This window comes from Podarcis melisellensis, assembly GCF_964234715.1.
Source record: "Podarcis melisellensis genome assembly, chromosome: 14".
Taxonomy (NCBI): domain Eukaryota; kingdom Metazoa; phylum Chordata; class Lepidosauria; order Squamata; family Lacertidae; genus Podarcis; species Podarcis melisellensis.
The window spans coordinates 23776740-23792261 of NC_138546.1; the positions used below are offsets into that span (position 1 = coordinate 23776740).

General features: G+C 47.6%; 1 protein-coding gene across 2 annotated transcripts in view; it reads left to right on the forward strand.

The window, feature by feature from the left end:
• Window positions 1-15522, forward strand: part of PRKCB (protein kinase C beta) — a 184681-nt gene that overhangs the window by 118769 nt on the left and 50390 nt on the right. For both annotated transcript variants that reach the window (XR_014163016.1, XM_081888979.1), the window contains exons 9-12: window positions 2992-3138; window positions 10266-10439; window positions 13179-13270; window positions 13493-13555. Coding sequence is in view for 1 of the 2 variants with exons in the window: in XM_081888979.1 (XP_081745105.1) it covers window positions 2992-3138; window positions 10266-10439; window positions 13179-13270; window positions 13493-13555 (476 nt within the window). In the remaining variant the exon portion in view is untranslated. The remainder of the gene's footprint in view (window positions 1-2991; window positions 3139-10265; window positions 10440-13178; window positions 13271-13492; window positions 13556-15522) is intronic.

Consider the following 15522-nt stretch of genomic DNA (forward strand, 5'->3'; position numbering starts at 1 on the left):
CCACAGTCTTATTCATAAGCAATAAGAAGAAGGTTTACTCATGATCAGGCAGAGCTTTAGGCTTCAAGTTACAAGCATATACAAATGGGTTTACCCCATATGGGAGATGAGCTGGGGAGACTGCAAGCTAGCAGTCCAACAAGTTTGCAGGACGAAAGGGAGATGGAAAAGAGAGAGAGTGGCAGCATGCCTTGGCCTTTTACCAGGTCTGGAAAGGTCACACCCACCCACTAGTAACATACAAGGACGGATGCGCCAGGCCAGGAGGAACAGGAAGTTTCGACCGGCTGAACCAAACATGTCAACTCTAGCAAAACAAGGAATGTTGTATTTGACTGCTCCCAGTGGATTACATCCCACAGGAGATTCACAAGTTGCAAAGTGTGCAGAGGAGCATAGCCAAATTGCTCAAGGGTCTGAAAACCAAGCCTGATGAGGAACAGTTGAGGGAGTTGGATCTGTTTAGCCTGGAGAAGAGAAGACTGAGAGGCAACAGGATAGCTGTTTTCAAATATCTGAAGGGCTGTTACGTTGAAGACGGAGTGAGCGTGTTTTCTGCTGCTCCAGAGGGGAGGATCTGAACCAACGGATTCAAATGACAGGGAAGGAGATTCCCCTAAACCTTAGGAAGAACCTTCTGATGGTAAGAGCTTTTTGCCAGGGGAACAGACTCCCTCGGAAGGTGGTGGGCAAGAGATGTGACTCAGGGCTACACTCCTCTAAAGTAAGGAACTGTGGACTTGCAGCACAAGACCTTGGCTCTTAGCACCATGCTTAGAGGAACAGGAAGCTTATGTGTGATGCTTGGGATAGATCTGTTCCTTCATCCAGTATCTCAGAATTTATTTATTTCATAAAATTTATACTCTGCCTGATTGGGAAGAAAAACGTGGTTTACAAGAAAAATGAAAAGATACAACAGAAAGATTATCAATAAGAAGAATTAATAGCAATTTAAGACTTTCAAAAAGTTAAAATAACAATACAGTCGTATCTTGGTTGTCAAACACCTTAGTTGTCGAACAAATCGGCTCCTGGGTGATCGAAACCCAGAAGTGAATGTTCCAGTTTTGAAATGGTTTTTGCAAGCCAAACGTCCGTGCTGCTTCCGTGGCTTCCAGTTGGCTGCAGGAGCTTTGGTTTCCGAACATTATGGAAGACTAACTGAGTTCCGGAACGGATCCCGTTCGACTTCCAAGGTACAAGTGTAGACCAAAACAGATTAAAACATGAATCAACTTTCTAAAAAACTGGGTAGGCTTGTCTAAACAAAGATGATTTTAGCAGGCACCAAAAAGAATACAACGAAGGTGCCTGCCTGCTATCAATCAGCAGGGAGTTCCAAAGTTCAGGTGCTTCCACCCAAAGATGGAGTTCTTACAAATGTGGAATGGGTATTATGTGGCACCTGTGGACAGTGCCAGTTCTGCAGATTGAAGTGGTCAAGGGGGCACAGGTGAGGTAATCTGATCTCACAGGTAAACTAGTCCCAGGTTGTTAGCTCCAGGTGAAAACACCCCAGGGCAAGGGGATTCTCAAATGAATTGGACCCTGCTACTGGCTCTTTGCAGGAAAGGAGCATTGCATCTGCCAATTTTACTCTGCGTTCCAGCTCTCCAACGGTGTTTTTGGTAGCAGAGGGAGCCTTGCCCCCCCCCCACCAGGTGATACCAGGAAGCCTCTTTTGCGGCTGCCGTGCAAACCTTCTCTCTTGCGCTCGGAGCAGCTGCCCCAATTAAACCACTGGAATCGGCTTAATGGAATTTCATGCTAGGCTGAGCTCTGGGCAGGCTCCTCCAATGTGACATATTTTTTCAGACATTAAAACGAATAAATTGTGAGATAGCTCTGTCTCTGTGCGCGTGCGTTGTTTAACAAATTGTGCTCCGGTGAATTAGTTAGCCACCAGACTGCGGTGGGGAAGGGAAGGCTTTGCACGAGGGATGTGATTGTTCACCATTCTTCCGGCAAAGCTCCTTTTAAACAGTCGGCAGGGATTGGAACGGAATAAACATTGTTTGTCCCTTTTGCAAAGCAGGCTTGATCAACCGCCATCCATATCAGACACACACATTTTCATTCAAACTTCTTTCAAAGGAGGAATCACAACCTTTTTGCCATTGTGGGACAAGTCTTTATGTCCAAGGAAATGTTGCTTTTCTTTAAAAAAAAAGAAGAAGAAGAACTTGCAGCTGAGGATCAGTGCAGGATAATGCAAAGAGCTAGGATCAGTGCTTTTTTCTTTAAAAAAATGTTTAGGGGTAATACTGCCCTTCAATGAGGCCAAACATAGATCCACAAAATGTTTAGGGGTGTGCGTACGCCCAGAAAAAAAGCACTGGCTAGGATCATGTGTACACGAGCTGCAATCATCATAGTATTTCTCCCCCAAATATTTTATTGTTGTCACTTATTTATACAAGAAGCAGACATCAATATTCGACCATCCTCACCACAGAAGCACCAAACGTCTCTTTAATTACATTCAGCTTTTAAGTCAGTATCATTTCACAAGTTGTCATGTGTTCTCAGAGGCCTTTAGCCATGTTCTCTCGATGTTGCATGTGCAATGAGAATATGCCAGGTTGACTGAAAAGTAGTGATTTGCTTGTCTGTTCGGCTCTCTCGGACGTGGGTTGTCAGCGATTGTCAAAGTCTGACTGAGCAGGGATGGAACAAGAATGTTTTGAGGTGAAAATTTGTACGGCGTATGAATGAAAAATCCGCCCAGGAGAGCAGGCACAGCTAGGTGCAGTCAAGGCTGCCTGTGAAATCATTTGACTTTGCATCCATGAGATTAGCTTGTATAGATCACTCGAATGATCCTTTTTAATTTAATTCACTGAAGCTGAAGTGAGACTGCCAATCTCCTCCAAGATGGCTGTGACGGCTTAGTCCAAAATATTTGGGAAGCCAAGGTTGTCTCGTGTTTTCACTGCTCTTTGGGAGAGGGGAAGTAAATCAATAAATTCCTTTTTTTTTTTCCTTAAGAGAGCCAGAATCGGCCCAGGAGCAAAGGCTGCGGAGGAGAAAGCAGCCAATGCCATCTCCAAATTTGACAACAACGGCAGCCGCGATCGGATGAAACTGTCGGACTTCAATTTCCTTATGGTGCTGGGCAAAGGAAGCTTTGGAAAGGTGCGTGGCTGGATGTTCCCAGGACCTCTGCCTGGTCTGATGTCTCCTGGCTTCAAGAAAGCTGGTTTAAAAGGTTCAAAAGCCCTTTTCTGCTTAGGAAGGCTTTTGGTGCTTGGGGAGAGGCGTGAGGCAATTAAATATTCTTTCTGCTGTACTGTAATCATTGTTGAGTGACTGTTTTAACTGATGGTGCTTTGGGTTTTAATGGTGATTTGATGCTTGATTATGAATTTTCATACGAGTGGCTTCGAGAGCCCGGTGAAGCCTAACAAGGAGAATATAAATTTTAGAGCAAATGAATGAATATGTAGATGCATGGATCAATGACCTGACTCAGTGTAACGTGGCTTCCTGTGTTCGTATAAACTGCAGTCATGCCACAAAGCTTTAAGATCTGATAGATCCTTTCACGAATAAAGTCTCGTGAGAATCCTAGCGCTGCAGCTACACGGCATAGACATTTTTTGTGGAGGCACCAGCCGCAAGTCCACACCACACATTTAAAGCACATGACTTCCCTCAAATAATCTTGGGAACTGTAGTTTACACCCTCACAGAACTACAGTTCCCAGCACCCTTAGCAAGCAACAGTTCCCGGGATTCTTTGGGGGAAAGCCATGTGCAGGGATGGCCACCAACGTAATGGTTTTAAAAGAGGACTGGACAAATTCATGGAGGTTAAGAGGGCTATCAGTGACTACTAGCCACAATGGCTATACTCTGCCTTTGTGGTCAGAGGCGGCAATGCTTTTTAATCCCAGTTACTGGGAATTGCAGCATGGGAGAGGGTTCTTGTGCTCGACTCCTGCTTGTGGGTTTCGCACATTAAACACACAAGATGTAACCAGCTGTAAGGTAAGCGTAAAGGGACCCCTGACCATTAGGAACAGTCGTGACCAACTCTGGGGTTGCGGTGCTCGTCTCGCTTTATTGGCTGAGGGAGCCGGTGTACAGCTTCCGGGTCATGTGGCCAGCGTGATTAAGCTGCTTCTGGAGAACCAGAGCAGCGCACGGAAACACCGTTTACCTTCCCACCGGAGCGGTACCTATTTATCTACTTGCACCTTGACGTGCTTTTGAACTGCTAGGTTGGCAGGAGCAGGGACTGAGCAGCGGGAGCTTACCCCGTTGTGGGGATTCGAACCGCCGACCTTCTGATCAGCAAATCCGAGGCTCTGTGGTTTAACCCACAGCGCCACCCACGTCCCATGTAACCAGCTGTACTTTTGAATAAATAAGGTATAATATTCATTGTGTCAAATTGTAGATTTCAACGGAAGTCTCATAAAGTTCAACAAAAAAAGCACAAGACACAGTGGATCAGTTCATTCTCTAGTCAGTTCATGTATAAGGTCCATACAGGTATAAGTATCTATTCCACCTGTCTGTTCATAGAGTCCAATAATCCACATGAAGGGTTGTTGCAGTTCCACAGAATCCTTTCACAGAGTCTAAGACAAGGATTTCCGGAATATTAGCCTTGTTTTGCCATCCTAGGCTTCATCAGTAGAACAGGCTCATTTGTAATATTACAGGATAGTGGATTTTATAGCAAGGATCATCTAGCCCAACTCCCTACAACACAGGAATCCTTTTGCCCCACGTGAGACTCGAACCCATAACCCTAAGATTAGGAGTCCACCAACTGAGCTTTCTTAGTGTACGCAACCCCCAGTTCAAAGGTCAAGATAGGAATGTGAAGGGAAAGTCACGTTCCTGGTTTGAAAGTGTCCTGGGGGCTAGGTAGACAGGAGGGGAAGGAGGAGAACAAGGAAGCAAGCTTGTATGAACTGCCCTTCTATCCTGAGGCCAGGCAGCACAGATCAGAGGACCACGGCCATTTTGCAGGTGGCGGAGCTTCCAAGATGCTCTAACCCAGGGGTCAGCAAACTTTTTCAGCAGGGGGCCGGTCCACTGTCCCTCAGACCTTGTGGGGGGCCGGACTATATTTTGGAAAAAAAATATGAACGAATTCCTATGCCCCACAAATAACCCAGAGATGCATTTTAAATAAAAGGACACATTCTGCTCATGTAAAAACACCAGATAGGCCCCACAAATAACCCAGAGATGCATTTTAAATAAAAGGACACATTCTGCTCATGTAAAAACACAGTGATTCCTGGACCATCCACGGGCCGGATTTAGAAGGCGATTGGGCCGGATCCTACCCCTGGGCCTTAGTTTGCCTACCCATGATGTAAAGTGTCTCTGAGAATTTGCTGCACCTTGCAAGCTCTTCATCAGCTATTTGACAGAAGCCTGTCAGGTTCCCATGCTTAACTCTCCTCCATTCACTGATTCCCCCACCCCTGTTTCCTGCTGCTGGTAGAGTGTATTTCAGAGAACAGCCTGACTTGGGAGCCAAGCAGTTAACACTTTGGCACCAGAGGCTGCATCTGCAAGATTAGCATTCCCCTCACTTAGCCGGAGAGAGTCAGGCAAAGCTAGATAGGAGTCTCGGTGGAGATGGCGCAAACCTGGCCACTGATTTTATTGCACTGGAAAGCCTCACAGGCCCAGAGAGGGGATGGAGAGGATCAATCAAATTAGAGGTTCCCGCCTTGTGCAAGGAAGGAGAAACAACAGCTGCTTTGAGAGTGTCTTCTGGGGCGACAGTGATGATGAGGACAGGGGGTCCAGGAAGACCCTTCTCTTTTCATTGCCCCTTCAGGGGGCAGCACTATTTCTTTCTGCAACAGGACTAAGGGCTGAGAGAGGCTGCAGCACCAGCTTACAACCGTTTTCAAGGCAGCTCCGTCAATCGCACTCTTGCAATGGCCTCTTTCCCCCTATCTTCTGGCAAATTTCAGTTCATCGCACTTCTGTGGGAATTTGCAATTTTTTAAAAAGGACCTCAAGGGAAAGAAATGATCATTTTAAACCACTTTCCCCCCTAATGCACACTTTTTTGGGGGGGTGCAGTTTTAGGACATGTGAGACCAGGGTGCAACACCCATTGACCTGATCCAGTAGGCTCTTCTGAGGCTCTTGCATTCTTACTTTTGTACCCCAAGTTGAATGCAGCTGCCTGGCAGGGCTTTCTGTCCAGACATAGAATCATAGAATTGTAGACTTGGGAGGGACCACGAGGGACATCTAGTCCAACCCCCTGCAATGCAGGAATCTTTTGCTCAATGTGGGGCTTGAACCCACGACCCTAAGATTAAGAGTCTCATGCTCTACCAACTGAGCTTTGTCCAAAGCCTCCTGCTTCTTCCCTCGTGTGAGTTACTTCTCGTGAGTAAACTGTGCTGTGCGCCAGTATCTCCCCAAAGCATGGGGTTTTGTTTTTTCCCCATCTTTTGCAGTTGTGTGAAACGGTTTGGCTTTCTGCCTGCATGGCGTCGCACATTTGCAAGCTGTACAAAGGCTACTGCATGAAACATGGGCTGCTGTAGCAAGCCCTCGGGAGCCTCTCCCACCCCCACCCCACCCCCATTTAATTCTGTACTCCGGGAAATGGCTGCCTCTTCCTCTCTTGCAGAGGTTGCAAGGAGCAAACACCAGCCCTGGGCACCGTCTCCCCATCTGTTGGGAGATGTTCACCCTTCAGGAGCCAAATTCGATTGCCTGAGCAGCGTTGGGGAACCATTAGAGAATTATTTGCAGTGACTGGAGCCCGCTCTCCGGGGACTGCTTTCATCTTGAAATATAATCGATTTTAATTTTTGTGTTTTACACTCCGGGGAATGTTCTCCCAACACATCCAATTTCTTTTTTGAATGTATCTCATTGCCAGGCAGTCTAAAGACCAAACTAGACGTGATGAGTTTGGAACCTGCATGGCTGTTGGTACCAGCTTTAGGGCGGGACAGCGAAAAGTGCTGATATGGATTAGGGCTGCAGGGAAGGGGTTATATAATTCCTCCCTCGCCCCAGTTTGTTTTCCCCCTTAAAATCACCTCCCCACACACCGAAGCTGCCATCCAGTCCACAGGGCAAAAGACTTATATGGTGATACATGAAGTTTTTGTTCTGTGGGTTGTGTTGGTTTGGAGTGAATCTCAGGCAGTGTATGTCCATGTTTTAGGGCGGCGGCGGGGGGAATGCTTAATTTCTGAATGATAACCAATGGCGACATTTTGCCGTCTCTTTTGTATGTGCTGTAATGCTTGTTTTTGGTCACTAGGTGCCACTATAGAGCTGTGAACCACTGTCTGCAATTCCCAAGCTGTACTTTGAACAAATTGTTTAGGGGCCCACAGACAGCTCCAGAGCTTTCAGGGCCCTTGGTAGGTTGCTGTACTGGGATGTCTCCTATCTGGATGGGTAGTTCCCTCAGCTGCACAGCCATCTTTGTTTTCCCATAATGCAATGCACTAAAAGATTGGCTCGCCTTTTCAGTCTTAAAAATCTTTTAAATGGTTTTTGTAGATCATGCAGTCATAGAATTGCAGAGTTGGAAGAGACCCTGAGAGTCATCTGGTCCAACCCCATGCAATGAATGAATCCTGCCCACAGCTGTCCCTGGGTGGGCTCGAACCACCAACCTTCTGATTAACAGCCTGGTGTACTGTTCCATTGCACCACTTCAAAGATCACTGAATATTGTTTTCTGTAGTTTTCAGAAATTTGCCTGGAATTTGGCATACTGATTTCATCTGACACTGTATTAGATTTTTGTAGCTTTAAAGCAGAGATGCAGAACCTCTATGACCCTCCATATCTTGTCAGACTCCAACTCCCATCATGCCTCATAATTGACGCTGGTGGCTGCAGGGGCTGGCAGGAGTTCACAGAATCACAGAATCATAGAGTTGGAAGGGACCTTGAGGGTCATCTAGCCCAACCGATGCAGTGCCACAATCTTTTGCCCAATCTGGGGTTTGAACCCACGACTCTGTGATTAAGAGAATCATGCTTTACCAACTGAACTGGAGTCCAACAAAGAATCGTGTCGTGGATTCTTCAACTGTGATCCCTGCCTTGCAGAGGGTTGGGCTAGATGACCCTTGGGATCCCTTCCAACCCTACAATTCTATGCTTCTGTGAACCCCTGCAGGGCCACAAGTCCCCCAGTCCCCACTGTATGGGATACTCCTAACCAGGCCTCCTCCGAAGTATTAAACTCAAGAGGGCTGACTCCCAGGCAAGTGGTGTTATTTTGCAGTTTTATAGTTTTATTTTTCTTTCAGCATTTGTCTTTAACTTTTATTAACTTGTGGTGTTGAATATGGGCGTACTTGTGTTACCAAATGAATGTGCGATTTCCGTGACTGCGTACGAATTGCCTATAAATAAATAAGACTGCAAAGTAAGTAGAATGCAAGAAGGGGGCACCAGGCCTAGTAGGCACTGAGACCACATGAAGCATGAGAGTTGCCCAGGTCAAAGGCAAGACCAGGAATCTGCTCCAGAGCTACTAGTCCAGAGAAGCAGATGAGCAGGCTCAGAGGTCATAGAGGCGGGCTGGATCTGATGTTGCAGATCGGAAGGATCCTGGGGCAGAGTAGATCAAAGTCAGGCGAGGTGGTCTGGAAATCCTCCCTACCAAGATGCCGATTGACTGTGTGGCAAAACAATCCATTTCCAGGGAATATAACGTCCATTTTGAACACCACAGGCCAGTGAGCAGGTTGTGGGGGGGGGAAGGTGGCCGTGTTGATTTCCAAAGCAATACCACAACAAATTGAAGCAATGTATCTTAATAACTGGCAGGGTGTTGTTGGCATTTTTCGGGAGCCTTCCTTCGGCTTGATTTGATTAACGACGGAAAATTATGTTGGCAGGAAGCTCTGCGGCTCGGGTTTATTGTAATAAATAAATCTGCAGCTTGCCACAACTGGTTTAAAATATTAGGGGGACAAGTTATTCCACACAGGGGAAGAGGCGTGGGCTGGCTTGCGGGGCAGCCAAATGGGCAGGTGAGGGGTTGCCAAATGGGCATGGGTGAACTTCTTCAATCTCACTCACAGAAGGACGGGCTGGAGCAGTAGAGCACCTGTTTTGCATGCAGAAGTTATTGGGTTCAATCCCCAGTGGCATCTCCAGGTAGGGGTGGGAGGGAACCTGCCTGAAACCCTGGAGAGCCACTGCCAGTCAGTGTAGATGGACCAATGTTGTGGATGAACAAAGGCTCTGACTCAGTATAAAGCAGTTTCCTGCCAACCTAGCAGTTCGAAAGCACGTCAAAGTGCAAGTAGATAAATACGTGCCGCTTCGGCGGGAAGGTAAACAGCGTTTCAGTGTGCTGCTCTGGTTCGCCAGAATGACCCAGAAGCTGTACGCCAGCTCCCTCGGCCAATAAAGCGAGATGAGCGCCGCAACCCCAGAGTCGGCCACGACTGGACCTAATGGTCAGGGGTCCCTTTACCTTTACCTTTTTATGTTCCTGTGTCTTTTGGAAAGGACTATAGCTGAGAGCTGCTTTATTGGATTTTGAGTTGATTTTAAGTTTGTATTCTGTTTTTGCAACAACAAATGTTGAGCTCAAAGCAGCTCACAATATTCACCATAGCATTAAAAAAAAAGAGCAAGCATTACAATCACTATAACATATAAATAAAGCAAACAACGAAGGAATGAATGCAATTCAATAATGTCATAGTAATTCAAAACATCACACAAAGCTGCTGAACGCCAGCCCTGTGCCAGATGGCATCCGAACCATGAGGACTAGTGTCTTGCAATACTTTTAGCGGGAAGCAGTAGCTCTGTGGTAAAGCACCTGCTGTGTGTTAATAAATATAAAATAAATTCATCGTTTTATTTGTATGCTGCTTTTCCACACACAAAGTCACGTTCAAAGGGATTTACAACCAAGACGACAGGAATGCATTTCTGAATCAAACGCTGCAAAACAATTTTGTAATAACACAATAAAACAACAACCCTATAGAAAACATAACAACAGGCAAAACAACAATGTTTCAGGACTCTAGAAAGAATAAGATTACATTAATAAACCCGGCAGCAAAAATGACAAGGCTGCTTGACAGTTCCACTTTGGTCCTAGGAACACCCCTCCCATGATGTTCACAGTCCTTCTCCTGCAAGGCTTCCAAAGACCTCCCCACCCCTCCTGTGATGTCGTTACTTTGGCATGCAGAGTAGCAGCCAAAGCAGCAGCCCAGGAGGTCTGCTCATTCTCCATCTCCCTTGTGACCACCTTTCTCTTCCTCCAGGTGATGCTCTCTGAAAGGAAAGGGACCGATGAGCTCTACGCTGTGAAGATCCTCAAGAAGGATGTGGTCATCCAAGACGATGATGTGGAATGCACCATGGTGGAGAAGCGGGTGCTGGCTCTGGCTGGGAAGCCCCCCTTCCTAACACAACTTCATTCTTGCTTCCAAACCATGGTAAGGATCCCCTGACGCTCACACACTTCTGGCCTAGATCCTGCACAGTTTCCAAGCCAGCAGTTCTCACACTCCACCCCCCACCACTCCCCACATGGACTACTTGAAAATTGCTGAGGGTCTTGGCAGACCACTTAATGGTTTTTCTGTCTGTTGAAGAAATTGCAGTGAGCTGTGCTGGATGCTAGGTGATTTGTAATTGAATCAAGATTAAATGCCTCCGTTCTAGCCTCCCATTAACTGTGCTGCTAATCCCCTCCACTCCTTTCAAGGGCCTCCTCCCTTTACTCCTGCCATATCGCCAACAAACTCCCCTCCACCCCATCCATCTAACTCACCTTCTGGGCGGAACACCAGGTTCCAAGAACCACAGAGTAGCCACTGCAATCACTCATCTTCCCACAAGCACCACATGGTCCATGGACCACAGTTTGGAAGCCCCTGATCTCAGCTGAACAGAGAGCATCCTTGCCTTGATCCCAGGCAATGCCGCCAAGCGATCCTGGACAACATGGGGAAGCTTAGGAGAGATGGGAGGAACTGTGTCTTGCTGGCAGGAAGAGGAGCTGGAGATGATATGTTGGGGTGCTCAGTAGATGGTGGGGGCTAAGGGAGTCCAGGGCAGAGTGGGTGGAAGGCAAGGACAGAGGCTGTGGCCATAAGGAGGACTAAAGAAGGGAAAGAGATGAAGAAGGGACCACATGGTTCTACTGGCTGGGGTTGGTGGGAGTTGAACTCCAAAAACAGCTGAAGGGCACCAGATTGTGGCCATCTGCCCTAAAGCAATGAATCATCAGGAACATCCGGTCCGAAATAAACAGAGGCATTGGGGGGACCGCTTGCAAAGGGAGCAGTCATTGCTTCTACAACTGTTTGGGGCTGGCTGCAGATAAGGAAGAGGAGAGGAGGCAGCGATAGGCACAGCGTAAGGCCCATCCTTTCAGGCTTCCTACAATGAGCTTGGAGGATTACATTGAAATGTCAGCCAGCCATTTGGCTTTGCAAAAGGCGTTTTGCTGCAGCGGAAGGCAAGTGGGGCTGGGCCCTTCTCTGCGCTCGCTAATGAAACTCCTGCATGCAGCGAAGCTTTTCCTTTTGCACATCTCTCTTTCTGACATCTGAAGTGTGTCGGCAGAGGATTAGTTCCCGGAGACCTGCCTGTAGCTTAGCGGTAATCATATTGGTAACGTAATCAAAATTTGTAGCAGAGGGTATTATCAGGTGCTGAGTACAAAGCGCTTTGATTTGGAGGAGAGCAGTCTCAGCCAGAGCTGCTCTTCCCATTTGCTGGCAAGGATGAAAATCTCAAATCTTCATCTCAAAGGGAGAGAGAATTAACTTTTTTTGCCCAGGTGTTTTGGGGCCTTTGGATTTGCCTTCCACCTGCTCCTGAGTGACCCTCCTGATCCAGGATAAAATGAGAGTGGATTAAATTTGCGCACCATCTTTTCCCCCCCAAAAGGAGATCAGAGCCTCCACAGTCAAAACAAAGACTGCAGGGAGCTGGCTTCCCCTGAGACCTTGATTCATCTAGCTCAGTATTGTCCACACAGACTGGCAGGAGCAGCTCTCCAATGTAGAGATGGAGGAGGAATCGCCTCAAATCCCCACTCAGCTCTGAAGCTCGCTGAGTGACCGGTCTCTACTCTCAACATAGCCTCCCTTACAGGGTTGCTATGAATGATAAAATGGGGGGCGAGGGGGGGATGTGTGCTGACTTATTTGTTTGTTTCATAAAAAATTATACACTGCCTGATTGCTTAAAAAAGCAAACCTTCAAAGCAATTTACAAAAAGGTGAAGCAATAAATTTGAGGGGGAAAGTGAATACTTAAAAACATACAAAAAGCTTGAGCTTGTGCAGCTAAACATATAGAAGCAGTTGTGTGTTTAGCCCCATGAGACATACAGCAGTTCCAGAATGGGCAATTTAGATCATGAAAACAGACTTAACCCCCCTACCCCCACCTTACTCATACACTTCTGCCTCAATCCAAACTACTGTACTCGTTCTCACCATTCTCTAATATATATATAGAGAGAGAGAGAGTTTTTCATTAATACAGGTAGACGCGGGTGGTGCTGTGGGTTAAACCACAGAGCCTAGGACTTGCTGATCAGAAGGTCAGCGGTTCGAATCCCCGCAACGGGGTGAGCTCCCGTTGCTCGGTCCCTGCTCCTGCCAACCTAGCAGTTCGAAAGCACATCAAAGTGCAAGTAGATAAATAGGTACCTCTCCGGCAGGAAGGTAAAACGGCATTTCTGTGCGCTGCTCTGGTTCACCAGAAGTGGCTAGTCATGCTGGCCACATGACCCGGAAGCTGTACGCTGGCTCCCTCAGCCAATAAAGCGAGATGAGCGCCACAACCCCAGAGTCGGTCACGACTGGACCTAACGGTCAGGGGTCCCTTTACCTTTACAGGGATCAGCTGACTGTTCTCTGGGTGATTTGCAGGACATTAGGGCCAATGGGGCACTGCCCCAGCAACCCTACTCTGCACCCAGGCAACACCCACCTGCCTGCTGTCTTTTTTACAATCCATTTAGAGGGTGTCCCTGGCTGCCAGCTTCCTCCTCCTTAGTCTCAATGTAGCTGTTTGTAGCACTCAACCTCTGCTTGTCATTTGCTCTGGCGCCACCTGCTGCTGGCCTCCCTGCCTCCTGCCCTACCAGTCCCAATGGGCACTAGCCGCCTCCGGGCTTCTGTTACACCTCTCTCTCCTCTTCTCTCCTTCTCTAGGACCGCTTGTATTTCGTCATGGAGTATGTGAATGGCGGCGATCTCATGTACCAGATTCAACAGGTTGGACGGTTTAAGGAGCCCCACGCTGTGTAAGTTGGATGCTCCCTAATATAAAGCTCAGGCTAAGAGGTCAAACATGGCTTGGGGGCCCCAGGGGGCAAAGGGTCTCCCTTGGGTTATGGGGGGGGCAGGCAGATGGACTTTCTCCCTCCACGCTGGATGCCCCATACTGTAATTAGATAGCAAAGCTTTCCATTTCCAGATGCCTCCCTTCGTTATCACTCTTCTTCGTCTCTAATCTTTACTTGCAGGTTCTACGCAGCTGAGATAGCCATTGGCCTGTTCTTCTTACATAACAAAGGAATCATTTATCGGTAGGTGGGCATGCTTTCTCTCTCGGGCTTCTAGAAAGGCAGCAGCAGCAGCAGCAGCAGCACCTCCCCTCCTGTTCGACAGGCGATTGGCATTGAGGGTGTGCATTCAAGGCTTTCCGCATGGGGGCGTGGTTCCTGGTGTTCTAAAAAAGCCACCAGCTTGCCTTTCGGGTGGCCATTTGGCCATCGTCCATGGAGTGCATTTCCAGCAAGCAGAGCCAAAGACTTCCGAATGCCAGTGCCTTGCGAACAAATGTGGTGTTTTGTGTGTGTGTGTTTTTCCCCCCTCCTGGATTCTGTAGGGAAGCCGACTGATCGAGCATCTTTGAGGCTTCCCTTTGCTCGTGGTCTTAAATCTTTGTTTGCTTGACAAGCCACGGCTGGCAGCTCGCAGTGCGGGGAGGGCCTGGTGCTGCCTCATCATTGACACATAAAGCTGGCACTTCAGAAGTGATTTGTCTGGAGTCTTGCTGTAAAAACCTGCCATTTGCTGTTTGGCTGCTAAACATTCCAGGACGTGGCTTGGGAAGGCTCTCGGCTGCCCAAAGCAGTAATCTATGCAGAAGGCATTATCCCACCCACCCCTGACTTCGCTCCCCACTTCCTCTTCTCTTTGAGTAGCGTTCCCCCCCAAAAAAAAAAATGCTCAGCAGCCTTGGAGAACATTTAGCTCCCTCCTGTAAACAGCTGACTGGCTCTAGGGAAAGCCACCAGGAATTGTGGGGAGGGAGAGACAAGTGTTTGACATTATAGCATATCGCACCACCACCCCAACATTTGACAGATAAAAAATAAATACACTTTGGTATCACCTGTATTTATCATTTTTTTAAAAAAGATTGCTGCCTAAGGCACATTGCTGAAAGCTCTGCTCTGCCTTCTGTATGCTGTTGTCTCCGTTTATTCCCCCCTGGCCTGTACCCCATTGAAGGCAAAGCTTTCTTCTTAATGGTACAATGGAATGATGTTGTTGTCCCAGAAAACAACGCCAAGAATTCAAAATCCATGTCGTTGGCTACTGCATGAGTGCAATGGCCAGCTGTTCCTGTCCATGTTGCTCAGTTTGTGGGGTGCTTCAAAATGCGGAGTTATCACTACAAAATGCTGCTAAACAACTGCAAAACTTTGGCACAGGATTGCAGATGATCCCAAATTTGGGGGTTTGTAGTTAATGTAAAGTAACAGTAAAGGTAAAGTACCCCTGGATGGTTAAGTCCAGTCAAAGGCGACTATGGGGTGCGGCACTCATCTCGCTTTTGGGCCGAGGGAGTTGACGTTTGTCCACAGACAGCTTTCCGGGTCATGTGGCCAGCATGACTAAACTGCTTCTGTCTCATCGGAACACCATGCTGGAAGCCAGAGTGCATGGAAACACCGTTTACCTTCCTGCCACAGTGGTACCTATTTATCTACTTGCACTGGTGTGCTTTCAAACTGCTAGGTTGGCAGGAGCTGGAACAGAGCAATGGGAGCTCACCCCATTGTGGGGATTCGAACCGCCGACCCTCCAATCGGCAAGCCCAAGAGGCTCAGAGGTTTAGACCACAGCGTCACCCTGTGTTTGATGTATTCATTACTCAGTATGTGGGGCACTGCAAAATGCGGGTTTTCACTGCACAACGCTGCACAAAAACTGCAAAACTTTGGCACAGGATTGGTGGAGATTCCAAATTGTAGGAGTTCTTAGTTAATTTGCCTGTTGCTGTGCATGCAGGGCCCCTGGAGACAAGGACTAACCACCCATCCATCACTCAGAGATTTTACTTCTAGTGATGCCCAGCAGGGAGGAAGCTGTCACCCTAAAGACTGACAGCTCTGGCAGCCCTTGGGTGTGTATGTGGGGAGGAGAGTCCCCTCTTCTGTTTTGCAATTGCTGTTGCTTGATGAAAATTAAGAGCATTTTTCTCTATTAGCAGAGCTGAACAGACAACCTTGAGACTTGCATTCCCACTGTGATTTTTGCCCCC